Consider the following 15,344-nt stretch of genomic DNA (forward strand, 5'->3'; position numbering starts at 1 on the left):
CTTGTTCTCAAATGGCATTCTTCAATTAAACACAATGCATTCATTCAACTGAAAGGGGTTTGATGCATGCAAACTAGAATACATTTGGGAGCAACAATAAGAGTGGTTCCGCTGGTTTCCCGTAAAAAATCTAATCTTCAAAGGCACAATTAGGACATGAAAAGTCATCTGCAAAAACATGCTCTTCTCACAAAATACACCCGTCGTATATAATGCAGCTTTGGCTAATAGATAGAAGTAGACAGAATCATTAATCCTTTGCATTTTCATGCATTTCTGGGAAATCTGAAAGGTTACCGCTGAGCATAATCGAATGTATTTGCTTTTAATATTTCAGTAAGCCCAAACACGCATTGTGTTCTTTGGGAAAAGCGCTGATAATGCCATAAGCCTGAAGAATAGACATTAACCTATGTCAAGAAAAAATGTGCCATGATTCATTTTATGAATTAATGATGAAAAATTAATGATGAAAAAAACTTCATAAACTATAACAATACACCTCATTAAACCTGTACCTGATATTAGCTATTCATTTTAATGAAATATCACATTACTTCTCATCCTTTTAAAATAATCTAAAAGGCTTGAGTAGATGAAATGTCTTACAAATTTTTCCATCACTTCTCTGTAAATTCAGACCTTGAATTGACAGTAGGAAGTTAATTAGTTTTTTCTGGAACCACTTTTCATTTAAACTAAATTATTTAAGTGAAAGCGTCAAAGCTATAAAAGAGATGTGATGTTTGCAAAGTTCCCTTCCTGTAAGATCAGGCACTTGTGCTCAAACAAAATCAGAATAACCTCCAAGTTATAATTTAATTAAAATTCTGTTAAATTCAAATCTAAGCGATAAGTTACGTTAAGACACACATTATTTTTAGGTTATGATATATAAAATAATACTATATATATATATATATATATATATATATATATATATATATACAGTGAGGAAAATAAGTATTTGAACACCCTGCTATTTTGCAAGTTCTCCCACTTAGAAATCATGGAGGGTCTGAAATTGTCATCGTAGGTGCATGTCCACTGTGAGAGACATAATCTAAAAAAAAATCCAGAAATCACAATGTATGATTTTTAACTATTTATTTGTATGATACAGCTGCAAATAAGTATTTGAACACCTGAGAAAATCAATGTTAATATTTGGTACAGTAGCCTTTGTTTGCAATTACAGAGGTCAAACGTTTCCTGTAGTTTTTCACCAGGTTTGCACACACTGCAGGAGGGATTTTGGCCCACTCCTCCACACAGATCTTCTCTAGATCAGTCAGGTTTCTGGCCTGTCGCTGAGAAACACGGAGTTTGAGCTCCCTCCAAAGATTCTCTATTGGGCGCCCCCTAGAATCCGCGCTGCAAGAGCGCAAACCAGAGCCCGCGCTACAAGAGCGCCACCCAGTGCCTGCGCCAAGAAGGCGCTGCCCAGAATCCGTGCTGCAAGAGCGCCCCCAAGAGTCCGCCCTGTCCGAGCGCCCCCGAGAATCCAAACAAGGACGAATATCCCTTAACGCTCTCAAAAATTTTGGGAGGGGGCTATATACCCATCCTTCTGTTGGCCATAGTGGCCATGTTCCGGGCTTTAGCCAAGGCCGCCGGAGTCCCCTGATCCGCCATGGCCCTCGGAGTCCCCTGACCCGCCATGGCCCTCGGAGTCCCCTGATCCGCCAAGGCCGCCGGAGTCCCCTGATCTGCCAAGGCCGCCGGAGTCCCCTGATCCGCCATGGCCCTCGGAGTCCCCTGACCCGCCATGGCCGCCGGAACCTCCTGACCCGCCCTGGATGCCTCCTCTGTATCTTGGTCTCCGTCCTGCTCCGGCATCCAGGACGCCCACCCTCCCGGTTGGAACTGTTACGGCGCGGGACGCGCCTACCGGGAGGGGGAGATACTGTTACATGTCTGTCTACCCTAGTCCTCGTTTCCCTTATTTGGTTTTGTTCCTGTCCTCATTTGGTTTATTATTGTTTGATTGTCTCCACCTGAGTTTGATTATGTTGTTTGCTCTTTTGTTCCTGTTTCCTTTATAAGCATTCAGTTTGGTTTTCTCCTTTGTCAAGTCTTAAAGTTATGTAGTGCCCAAGTGAAATTAAATATCGTGATTTCTGTTATTCCTGAAGGAGTATCCATTATTAAAGTATTTAAGTTTCGTTCTGTCATCTCCTCGTACTTCTTGGAAGACACGACCGTAACAACTCTATATATATATGTATGCAAAGCTATACAGCAGAGGGGAGGATATTAAAAAAAATAATGCAACATTTTACCCTATGTCACGATCATATGTCATATTTTGCCCATGCAGTTTTTTGGGTGATTTTCTGTTTGTTACTGTATAGGTAAATAAAAATATGAGAAGAAAGAAATTGGCACATCAGAAACAGTATCGAATAATGCAACATTTTAGTCTGTTTTCACTATCATACAACCATTTCTTTACTGATTTTTATGTTTGCTACTGTAAGAGTGAACTTGCAAATGAAAAAAGAGAGAGAAAACAACTGGCACCTAAGACTATCATTTTTGACAGAACAAATACACTTTCCCCAGTTCAAACTGTCCACAGCTGTCCACTGTCGTTATCTTGATCTATTTGTTACATCCTGTAGACAACCAAAAAAACACCTACAAAAGAGTGATTTATTAAAGGATAGTTTGAGTTTTAACATGCCTCGGCACAATAGGTTTCAGGTGAAAGTAGGCGATCAATCAAACAATCAAACTGGACAGATATACCCAGCATGAGGGAAAAGAAATGAGAGCTGTTTGTACTGAAAATAGAATAAATGTGTATGTAATGAGACAGAAAGATTAGAGGGAGGATAGAGAGAGAGAGAGAGAACATCAGCGCACAACCACTGGAATCAAGGAGAATATGTGAAGGCAGCACAAGAACGAGGGAGAGAGACAAACAGACTGATGGAGACAGAGAGAAACTGAGTGATAGCGGGTTGGTGGGTGTACGGATGAAAGAGCTGGAGACCAGAAGATGCTTCAGCTTTGTGAGTGTTTCCAGCATCATGAGGACGATACAGAACAAGCTGCACAAACAGACTGACATATCAGCAGCTTCCTCCTGATTTAAATCAAGCAGGATCACTAACCAACACAACTCTACTCATCTGGATCACACCAGGTAAAAAAATACAGTATTTGTACACTACATACAATTTAAATGGAAATGCAGATTGTTGAGTTATAGTAAACTAAAAATATAAACAATTTAGCGCTGATTTTTTTTCATTCAAAGACTTTCAGGTTTTGTTACATGTGAGGGAAATAACATTTATGAATGATTCTGATTTTATGTCTATGGAGTATGGAGAACTGTATTGTCCACAGATATAAAATCATTCATAAATGTTATTTCCTTCACACATAACAAGACCTCAAAGTCTATATTGGAGAACATGATGTTTTAGATCTGTAACTGCGTGTGAAGAGGGGAGAGAGAGAGAGCAAGCAGTTTTCTTCATTCATACAAAAGCATCAGAAACAGGCTTACACACAAATACATCAAAAAGAAACAACACATCATCTAAAATATGTAAACACTATAATAATACCCAGTATGAAAATATGAGTTAAAGGAAACACATTTCTGTCCCAATTTTGAAGAAGGAAAAAAAAAAAGAGGGGGGGGGGGGTCTTGATTTATTATTTTTATTGAATTATTATTATTATTGAGCATGATTTATAATTTTTTAATCCTATTAATTTTATATAAAATATACTTGGTTATATATCATATATGAGGGACTATCGGAAATGTAACCTCATAAATGTGTAACAGAACTATATATATATATATATATAGTTATATATATATATATCATATAAAGTGGCCATTATAACAATAATTTGCTTTGTACACTGAAAAAATGAGGAAAAACAAGTGAAAAACAGACTCACTGGTAGCTGCTTTACATGTTTGTTTGTTCTCACATGTTTTGGCAGTTCTGTGGGGAACCGTGTCTGACATTCCATTGTTGTGAAAATGAGATAAGTGTGAGATATTATTCATGATACTGTAATCTGATTACAGTCCTGCAGTTTTGTTTAACATCTCAAAAAATCTTAAGTAACTCTCTTGTATATCATTGAATCACTGCTGTAGTTTTCACCAGTATGAGCTGTGTTATAAGTGGACAGTATCTTTCATATGTCATTCTCAGCTATTATCAGTAATAATGTGTGTTTAAAGCAGCACTTCAGATGCTTCAGTATTTCATCACCATCACAGAGAGGAAATAAAGGGACAGGTGATACTTCTGACCTCTTGGAAAGATACTTGTCTGCAGGATTTGAAGGAAATTATATATTTACTATTATATAAACGTAAGTAGAGCCGATCCTTTTAAATATGAAGACATTTTCAAAGTCTGAATGTTAACAAAGCTATAAAGACATTTTAAGCGTTCACAACTCAATCACATAAATCTGATTTTAAAATAATTTATCAAGACCTCAGAAATTATGAACAAGATATTGCTTTTTATTTTTATGTAAACTGCTATTGATAATGATGTTGACTTTATTCTTTATTTAAAATCAGTTAATAAAACTTTGCTAATTTATTTTTGCATATATAATAATAGCAGACTTAGTGGTTCATTAGTAGTTCATTTTATATATAAATGTCAAGTAGGTTTAGCTCAAAACATCTTTAGCAAAAACTGACAGACGTCATATATTATAATTATCTGAGCTCATTTAACACGGCTGGAACTTTAACGGTATAAAATTGCTTTCTTCTGTATTTGAAGATTGAAAAATAATCTGTGCTGCTTAAAGGAAGGGTGCAGAGCAGAAATGTGACGTGTCGTTTCACTGTACCGCAGGAGGTCTGGCTAACCTGATTAATTGAAAGTCTCATTACACTGACTAACTGTGTACAAACTACTGGCAGGTGCTGGGCAGGCTCACATCGACCTCTAATGATGTTCTGTTGAACTAGAAAAGATCATTTAAAACAAACTGACAAGAAGGAGCTATTGAATAGCTATATAAGGTGAAAATGGAAATCTATTGTGTCTGTAAAAACTCAACAGACAGATAAAATCAGTCTCTGACATCTTAACACAAGCAGAGAGAATAAAGCATCCCAGTGAAGTATCTGATCTGTTTATCTGCTGTTCTGTCTCCATGAGTCACATTAATCGTCTGCTCCAAGGACAACCTGAGTAAACATGAGTATAACTTTCTCTTTGTACAGTTCTATCAGATTGTTACATTTGCAATAGTCCCTCATATATATATATATATATATATATATATAACCAAATACATATTATATAAAGATGAATAGGACTGAAAAATGATAAATCACGCTCAATGATAATTATAATAATAATAATAATAATAATATATATAAATTAGATTAATAGTACTGAAAATAGGACTGAAAAATATGCATCATAATAATAATAATAAATATGATTCTATTTACAGTAACTATATGTGTGTGCATTTCTAAATACAGTGCATTCAGAAAGTATTCAGACCCCATTCACTTTTTTCAATTTTGTTATGTTGCAGCCTGATACTACAATTGTTTGAATTAATTTTTCCCCCTCATTAATCTACACTCCGTACCTCATAATGACAAAGTGAAAAAATAATTTTAGAAATGTCTGTAAATTTATTAAAAAGAAAAAACTGAAATATCACATTTACATAAGTATTCAGACCCTTTGCAACAATGCTTGAAATTTAGCTCAGGTACCTCCTATTTCTCTTGATCACTGCTGAGATGTTTCTACACCTTGATTGGAGTCCACCTGTGGTAAAATAAATAGATTGGACATGATTTGGAAAGGCACACACCTCTCTATAAAAGAACTCACAGCTGACAATGCATATCAGAGCGAAAACCAAGCCATGAGGTCAAAGGAACTGCCTGCAGAGCTCAGAGACAGGATTGTATTGAGGCACAGATCTGGGGAAGGTTACAAAAAATAAAAAATAAAAATTCTGCTGCACTGAAGGTTCCCAAGAGCACAGTGGCTTCCGTAATTCTCAAATGGAAGAAGTTTAGCAAAACCAGGACTCTTCCAAGAGCTGATCGGCCAGCCAAGCAATTGATGGAGAAGGGCCTTGTCTAGACTGGTGACCAAGAAGCTGATGGTCACTCTAATTGAGCTCCATGATCATATATGCAGATGGGAGAAACCTACAGAAGGACAAACATCACTGCAACACTCCACCGATCTGGGCTTTATGGCGATGTGGCCAGACTCAATCCTCTTCTCGGTGAAGACACTTGAAAACACACTTGAAATTTGCAAAACAGCACCTAAAGGACCCTCAGAATCTAAGAAACAAGATTCTCTGGTCTGATGAACCTCAATTCCAAGCATCATGTTTGAAGGAAACCAGCTCTGCTCATCAACTGCAGAGCAGCATCCAAAAAGTAAAAGTGTGCTGGTAGCAGCCTCATGTTGTGGGGGAGTTTTTCAGAGGCAGGGACTGAGGGACTCGTCAGAGTAGAAGAAAAGTTCAGTGCACCAAAATATAGAGAGAGCCTTAATGAAAACCCAGTCCAGAGTGGGCCGAAGGTTCACCTTCCAACATGACAACGACTCTAAACACAACACAGCCAAGGCAACACAGGAGTGGCTTAGGGCCAACTCTGTGAATGTCCTAGAGTGGCCCAGCCAGAGCCCTGACTTAAACCCTATTGAACATCTCTGGAGAGACCTGATAATGGCTGTCCACCGATGGTCCCCATTCAACCTGACTGAGCTTGAGACGATTTGCAAAGAAGAATGGCAGAAAATCCCCCAATACAGGTGTGCTATGCTTGTTGTGTCATACCCAAAAAGACTCGAGGCTGTAATTGATGCCAAAAGTACTTCAACTAAGTACTGAGTAAAGGGTCTGAATACTTATGTAAATGTGATATTTCAGTTTTTTCTTTTTAATAAATGCACAGACATTTCTAAAATTCTGTTTTCACTTTGTCATTATGAGGTACGGAGTGTAGATTACTGAGAAAAAAAAAAGAATTTAAACAATTGTAGTATTAGGCTGCAACAACAAAATTTTAAAAAAGTGAAGGGGGTCTGAATACTTTCTGAATGCACTGTATATAATATACAACACAAAATAAATAGGCCTACAAGAATCAATTATCAGTTATGATTATTACATCAACAATAATACCAACTGTATTACTACTACTATTATTAAAATAAACAGACAGACAGACAGCACCTTGTCAAACCCCAAGGCCATGCACTTTACAATCAATGTGCATATAAATCAACCAGCAGATTACAAGTGACCGATAATAAAATAAAATATTGCGGATCATATAGTTCAATGCTCTGTGAAAATAAAATCTGAAAGTAACAAGCATTCAGTCTGATCTTCATTGATCGATCCTACAATATCAGAAACAATATTATGTATTGATAGTTTCACTCTATGTCAATAAAAGTGTCTACAGCAATTTTGCAAAACTGAATCACTCTTGTAATCCAGTGCAGACCTCATGATGTTGCCACAAGGTGGTGTCTGTGTGTTTGCTAGGAAGTTTTCTTAACAAACGCTCTATTTAAATGCACATCAGAATGTGGTTTCATCAATCACGTTCACATTCATTTTCTCTTGTAGCTGCACACTCACTAAATAAAATCCCCTCCCTCCCCTCCCACATCCAGTACAAGAGTAGAGTGGTGTGAGGCACTGTAACAGAGACGTGACATGCGTACAGATGCAGAAATGAGCTCGTTTAATATCCCCCGCTGCAGCTCGTGTTTTCTGACTGATTCTGTGATGGTAAACTGGTGCCGTGCAAGCAACACAATAAGCCATTGCTCTCTTTCTGCCGCCAGTAGCAATGTGTGCCACAAATGACCCAACAAACTGTTTTATTATGATGAAGTTACGACCTTTGCGTTATTAATGGGGTGTGGAAATTACATTAAAATTTCAAAAGACAAAAAGTAATAGCTTAACATCACAACACATGACCTCAGAGAAGAAAAGAAGCAACAACAGTATTTTACCAAAGGAAAATGTCCAAAAATGGGGTGTGGGAAAATTTTGGCTTCAAGCATCATTATAAATATGCACATGAAAAATCACGTGCTAATGCTTTTACAAGCAATTTTTTTTTTAAATCTTATAGATTTACATGGAGGCATACCAGCAGCCATATCTAGGGCCAAGAATGTCATACACTCCTTATTTGGGGTACATATTAGTGCTGCCCCAGTGATAGCTTTGTACCTTTTTTTTTTCTGAGAGTAAAGATTGATGGAGGGCTCTTTTGGCTTCCACCAGTAAACACTCACTTAGCAACCTTCCAGAAACACCTATCTTATCACATAGAAACCATTTGATTTGCATTACTACAATGTAAAAAATAAATGGTTGAGAACAGGCAAATTGTAACCACAAATGAACCAAAAATGAAAATTCGGTCATCATTTACTCACCCTCAAGTTGTTCCAAAACTGTATGAGTTTCTTTCTTCTGTTAAACACAAAAGAAAGTATTTTTGAAGAATTTTGGTAACCACACAGTTGCCTTCCATAGTATTTTTTTCCATATTGTAGAAGTCAATGGCTACCAGCTGCTGTTTGATTGCCAACATTCTTCAAAATACCCTCTTTTTTGTGAAAGAACAGGTGAAAGAAAGGCCAGGGCCGGCGCTAGCTATACAGAGCAGGCGATTGCCTAGGGCAGGGGTGTCAAACTCAGTTCCTGGAGGGCCGGAGCCCTGCAGAGTTTAGTTGCAACCCTAATTATCACACCTGATCCAGCTAATTAAGTCATTCAGGCTTATTTGAAAACTAGATGGTTTGTGTGTTGGAGCAGGGTTGGAACAAAACTCTGCAGGGCTCTGGCCCTCCATGAACTGTGTTTGACACCCCTGGCCTACAGCCTCGGGCTTTGAGGGGGGCCTCCAAAACCGTAACATCCCCTATAAGGCAGTCCATGGACAACAAAATGCTAGCCTCATTGTTCATTGGATATTGTTGAATTGTCACTCACCTACAATTAAACCAGTTAATGTTGCCGTTTCAAAACGGGTCCCGCCTCTGAATGTTTGCCGTAATGAACGCATCCTTTAGGTGCCGAAGCAAAAGGCTAAATAGGCATGCAAAGAAGCACAGCTCCTAATGCAGGTGTGTGAGTTGTCATCATTTATTTTGGAGTGATTGCAATGTATTCTAAATATAAACCTGTTCTGTCTATCAGCTTCGTTTCTGGACCGATCATTCACCAATTTATTATGAGTTTAAAAGTGCACAAGCGACGCTTTGAATTTGCGCATACAGTAAATGACATCGCGTCGGGAGCTGACTAGCAAAATAGCTACAAAAGTAAAAACAAAGATCTTTGTATTCAAATTCAAAAAGCAAACACACTAGACCATTTTTTAATGTTTCAAAAAAAGTACCTCAGATGTGTGTAACTTCTAAATTGTGTTGATGTGTAGGCTATTTAAGGTAGCAATACAATACGTAGGCTAAAATCATATTTATTAATATTAAGAATATGACAATATCATAGTTAATATTGGTTAAATGGGAGGGAGAAACCCTGTCCATACCCAGCTAGGGGAAAAAAATTTATATATAAATGCACTGATGTTCATTTACTGAAGTGGTATTCAGAAACTGTGAATAAATTACTGCAAAATAATCATAATTTTATCATGGCTATAGTTACATCCTCAACAAACAAAAATAGATTACCTTGGATAAAGTTTGATTAATATGTACGTACAGTACCGGTTAAAAGTTTGGACACATTACAGTTTTTGAAATAAGTCTCTTATGCTCATGAAGCTATACATTTATTTGATCAAAAATGCAGGGGAAAAAAACAATAATGCTGTGCAATAGAAAAGTAATTAAAAAAATAAATAAAAATAACAGCATTTATTTAAAATAGAAATCTTTTGTAACTGTCACGAATCCGGTTTGTGGTCTTCCGTCCACTCGCCATCGGAGGTTGCCCTTCCATCATATTGACTCTGGCACCACACAGACTGTTGCACGTCACACTGGACTGCATTTCCCATCATCCATTGCACTGATCACACAGTTGTCACCAATCACACGCTCACCTGAGAGCTATTACACACTCTATTTAATACCCACTGAGATCCTGTTCAGATGGCCGAGTATTGTCTAGCGTATATCCCTTGTCTAGCGATAGCTACTCTACGGAGCCATCCCACGCTTGCCCTAGGATTACTCTTGTGCCTTGTCCGTGCCATATCCGTTTGCTGTTATTTGACCCTGCCTGTGTTTTTACCATGTTTCATAATAAAAGCTTGCAATTGGATCCGCTTGCCTCACATCTCGTCGACTCCGTTACAGTAACAATACCGTTCAAAAGTTTGCAATTCAATGGGTCAGTATTTAAAAAAAATAAATAAATGAATACTTTTATTCACAAGGATGTGTTAAAATGATGCTGTAAATTCAGCTATGACTCACAGAAATAGATATTTTAAAGTATGGTAAAAATAGAACACCATTATTTAAAGTTTCACAATATTATAGTTCTTTCTGTATTTCTGATCAAATAAATGCAGACTTGATGATCATAAGTGACTTCTTTCGAAAACATTAAAAATAGTAATGTGTCCAAACTTTTGACTAAGTAAAAATATACAAATTTAAAATGAAATGTTGTATAAATACAGTAAAAAGGTTAGGAATCACATTTGTTTCAAGTGCTTTTTATTGGGGGTTGCCTAGGGCCTCTAAATGTCTAGAACCGGCCCTGAGAAAGGCATACAGATTTGGAACAACTTGAGGGTAAATTATGACAAATTTTAAATTTTTTTTTTTTACAGTAATCACCCCTTCAACCTTATGATTGACATCAGTGCCTTTAACTAACATGTTTTATTTTTTAAATTTTTTATAGATCTTAACGACACCTGGAACAAAGGAATACCAGCGAAACAAAGCAAACTAAATATATTACACCTAAACTCCTCTAGCATCTCTCTTTTTTTGAAGGTACGATTGAACAGCTTCAACTCCAGATGAACTAATCTTGATTTAACAATATGCTGTGGATCACGTTGTCCACTGGGAGGCTGTTCTTGCGGCAAGAGCACATGGAGAGTAACGTCGTAATACTTTGATTCACTGACTCGATTTCTTTTTAATGAGCTGGAATACCTTCTCTCTGCCAAGAATGAGAAGTTGAATGATGCTCAGCGGGCCATGCCCTTCAACACCTGCACACTCTCATAGACGAGCACAGGTTTGCTTCGAAATCGAAGAGGAATGCTCATACTTAGAATTCTGCAGATGCAACAATTCTACCTTCGGATTTCAATTTTTCTGCTTATTATCTCCGAGTTCTGAAGGAACTGGAGTCCCTTAGGAGATGGAGATGAGACCCATGTGAGGTTGTCAGGTTGGTCATAAAGCCTATTGGTTTGGTGCAAAAAATTTCAAGGATATTTGAAGGTTGGAGAAAAACAACACTTGTGACTGTTTGAGAATGTCAAAATTCAGAGCAATATTAAGACATTGAGTGACTTTTGGAAATCACATTTAGAAAGTCAACACAACAAAAAATGGCAGAGCTTGCTGGATACAATGGCAGCGAGAGCTTTGTGTTCTCAACCGGTCTGCCTTTCAACTCTACTGGTGACTATGAGTATTACGAACCCGAACCCGATGCCAGCAAGATCATCATCCCCTCCATCTATGCACTGGTGTGCTGCGTCGGCGTCACAGGAAACGCCATGGTCATCTACGTCATCCTCAAGTACGCCAAGATGAAGACAGCCACCAACATCTACATTCTCAATCTCGCCATTGCGGATGAACTCTTCATGTTGAGCGTCCCCTTCCTGGCGACCTCAGCCGCGGTGCGTCACTGGCCGTTTGGCTCGCTCATGTGTCGTTTGGTTCTCAGCGTGGATGGCATCAACATGTTCACAAGCATCTTCTGCCTGACCGTGCTGAGCGTGGACCGCTACATTGCAGTAGTGCACCCAATCAAAGCGGCTCGCTACCGTCGCCCAACCGTCGCCAAAGTAGTCAACGTTTGCGTGTGGGGACTTTCGCTGCTTGTTATTCTGCCCATCATCGTCTTCGCGGACACGGTTCCGGCGCAGGATGGAGGAGTGGACTGCAACTTTCTATGGCCTGAGTCCTCGTGGTCAGAAGCGTTTGTGGTCTACACGTTCCTACTTGGTTTTTTGCTCCCCGTGGCTGCCATCTGCCTATGCTACTGCTTGATTGTGGTGCGCATGCGAGCGGTGGGTCTGAAAGCGGGCTGGCTGCAGCGACGGCGCTCTGAAAAGAAGATCACACGCATGGTGCTGCTGGTGGTCGCCGTTTTCGTGCTCTGCTGGATGCCGTTTTATATTGTGCAGCTGATTAGTGTGTTCCGCAAGCCGCCGGACCCCATGGTGACTCAGCTATTTGTCATTCTAAGCTACGCTAACAGTAGCGCCAACCCCATTCTCTACGGATTCGTGTCGGACAACTTCCGCCGCTCGTTTCAGCGTATCATTTGCTTTCGCTGGCTGGAGAACGGACTGGATGCTGAGCAGGTGGACTACTGTGCTGTGGCTCTGCGGCGTCAGACCACATGCGGCCCACCGGACTTTCCGAAGGAGTGCTTGGCCTCTGACATGGTGTTTCGTAATGGAACCTGTACCTCTCGTACAACCACTCTGTGAGAGGGTATTCAGTGAGAGTCTTAGAGTTTAAAGGGATAGTTGACTCAAAAATGAAAATCATTATTTACTCACTTTCATTTCTTTAATTTTGGGTGAACTGCCCCATAATCATATCATTCATTGAGACATGAAGTGCAGTACTAATTGGCAAATGATCGTTACATTGTCTCATAACATTGATTTTTAAGAAACATGAACACAGAGGGAGACCATTCTGAGCAGTTGTAAGCACAATTACACATTTGATCATTTCATTTACATTAAGTTAAAATTATTACAGTTCCCCAACATTTCATAAACATGGTAATTCATACATTTCTTGTCTTACATATTCAGATATCAAATATAGGTATCTAAAGAGATGAGGCAGTCCAGTGCATCTGTATAGATGTTTGTTGAATCTTTAAATATCTTTCATTTCTAACTGATGTGTAAACATTGTTTTAATTCAAATATGCTTAAGGGAATGGTTAACGTCAATCAAACACCATGATATGGTAATTAGGATACATAAAGGTACTCCTTATGAAAGTGTGGTTGAGCAAAATTTCATGCTCAAAATCCAGTCACGTTTCCTCACGTGAGAGAAAAAGGATGTTATGTCTCAGTTTGCCTTTAAATACTACTGAATGTCCATCGAAAACTCTTTTTATGTGGTGAAGATTGGCCAGCAAGACCTCATATCCCCCATACTGTTAAATTTGTGATCCTTATGTAATAATGTTAATTGTAGATTAATTGTGGATTAGTGTTTATATGAAACATATGTTTAAATGGTTATATGATTAGTTTGTGGATTCTAATTCTGTGTACTTCTGAATGCACAATATCACCATAACAAAATATTCCATTTGTTCTTGCTTACATCATTATTTACTTCATGTCAATGCCCAAATTTGACTTAGTTTACCCTGCTTTGAAACTGTGTTGTGGGTCCAAATTGTTGATATTTTAAAGTAAATTAAAAAAGACAATAAAAGTTGAGTGAATCTGGTCAGGCGTCTGCTATTTGTCTGGAGCAGTGCTATTGCATCACATAGTGAAGAATTCTTTCAGTTGCAGCAGCATGATGAACAAGGTGCTCGCTGGAATCGTAATTAAATTCACTCGAACTTGACACAGACGGATCCTTAAGTTTCAGACAGGAGGAAGCTAGTCTGCCAGCTTTCAAGCCACTGACTAAAACCACTGTTATCTGTGCTTGTTGCATCATTCTCAATCACTTTGAGGCTCTCCATCTGCTCAACCAATTCATTGCCATGGATTGGTTTCAGTCTAATGACAGCTGAAATGACTCAGATGTGGAAGTTTGCCCATTCCTTTCCCTTAACCTTATGACACGAGTTTGCTCAATGCATTAACTCTTCTTTCAGTATGGAAGAGTTGCTGCCACACACAAAAACAGAAACTCTGTGAATCCAGCAAAAACAGCTGGTTCTGTTTAGTGACATGATTCATTTTTATTTCCTGACAGAAAAAACTGCCTCTAACTAGCAAGAAATGTACACAGAGGTGTAGTTACTTTAGGCTTGACCATTAGAACATTTCATGGTCAAAGCAAACATCCTAAAGAGACTTAAAGTAGAAGTGGATATGCAGGTTTCATAATTTACCATGTGTTCAGCCAATAAATCAGGCCGGCCACAAACAAATGAATAAACCACAGAAAAGCAGAAAACACAAATAAAGAACATGTCAGAACATGCATTGTTTTCATGATGATGAGAATACGGAGGAATAAGCATATATTTTTTTGTCTGCATGCTCCACAATTACGTGTGCACATTTTCACCTACAAGGAATGTGCATTTGAACTTGCGACCTCAATTTGAAGTCCTATCAAGTTGCATGCAGTGACTCATAACTACTTCTTTAGCACGTGTGGTGATGCAGCCATACAAATGTTCACTTTTAATGCAGACAAGCCATTCGTGCACTAAAGCATGCACAAAACATTAAACTAGCATTCTTAAAACAGAAGTCAGCTATCTGGTCACTATACTGCAGCATCAGTCAGAAAAGACAGTGCTCCCAAATGAACCTCTGAGTAGAAACACATGCATGCTTTACTGCCTCCCTGCTTTAGCCATTATGTTTCATAAACACATTTAAATGCACTTTGTAAACACTGAACTGAGCTTCACAGCCGAAAGATTAACTAAAGAACCCACATCATTTGAAATCATCTACGGCAGGTGACTCAAATCACAGTGTTAATATTACTGTCAGCATCGGCAAAGTCAGAAACCAAGACACATGGCCACAAGAGTGAATAAATTACTAGAGACATCTGGGAGAGAGCAAGAGAGAGAAGGGGGAAGGGAGAGATAAGAATGGAAAGAGAATAATAGCAAGTATTTATTATTGTTTATAGCATTGCTGTTAGTTAGTTAGTAGAAAAATCTGTTTATTCATTTCATGTTACTATTTATTAGATGACAATAACCATATGCGAACATCTCACAATGGCTGAGTTTCTTCCATTCAAACATTGTCTACCGGACAACATTTGCGGTTTAAAATAGTTTACTACATACTTGTATGTAGTAAACAGTTCACATACATACTTTGCCTGTGAAGGGAAAACTGAATTTTCAGCAGCCAATATTGCTTAAATATTGCTTCATATTTTTATGCAAACCATTGCATTCAG

The 15,344-nt window shown here is 38.4% G+C and overlaps 1 protein-coding gene across 2 annotated transcripts; it reads left to right on the forward strand.

Annotated features, from left to right (window-relative positions):
- Window positions 1-2,892: 2,892 nt before the first annotated feature.
- Window positions 2,893-13,819, forward strand: sstr1b (somatostatin receptor 1b). Of its 2 annotated transcripts, none has more exons than XM_058782277.1 (2): window positions 2,893-3,151; window positions 10,912-13,819. In XM_058782277.1, exon 2 carries the CDS (start codon window positions 11,576-11,578, stop codon window positions 12,689-12,691), a length of 1,116 nt encoding a protein of 371 aa, XP_058638260.1. In that variant the 5' UTR covers window positions 2,893-3,151; window positions 10,912-11,575; the 3' UTR covers window positions 12,692-13,819. The 2 variants fall into 2 exon arrangements, with proteins under 2 accessions (XP_058638260.1, XP_058638261.1); XM_058782278.1 differs by lacking the exon at window positions 2,893-3,151 and adding an exon at window positions 9,054-9,152.
- Window positions 13,820-15,344: the final 1,525 nt, after the last annotated feature.

This window comes from Onychostoma macrolepis, chromosome 07 (genome assembly GCF_012432095.1).
Source record: "Onychostoma macrolepis isolate SWU-2019 chromosome 07, ASM1243209v1, whole genome shotgun sequence".
NCBI classification, from domain to species: Eukaryota; Metazoa; Chordata; class Actinopteri; order Cypriniformes; family Cyprinidae; genus Onychostoma; species Onychostoma macrolepis.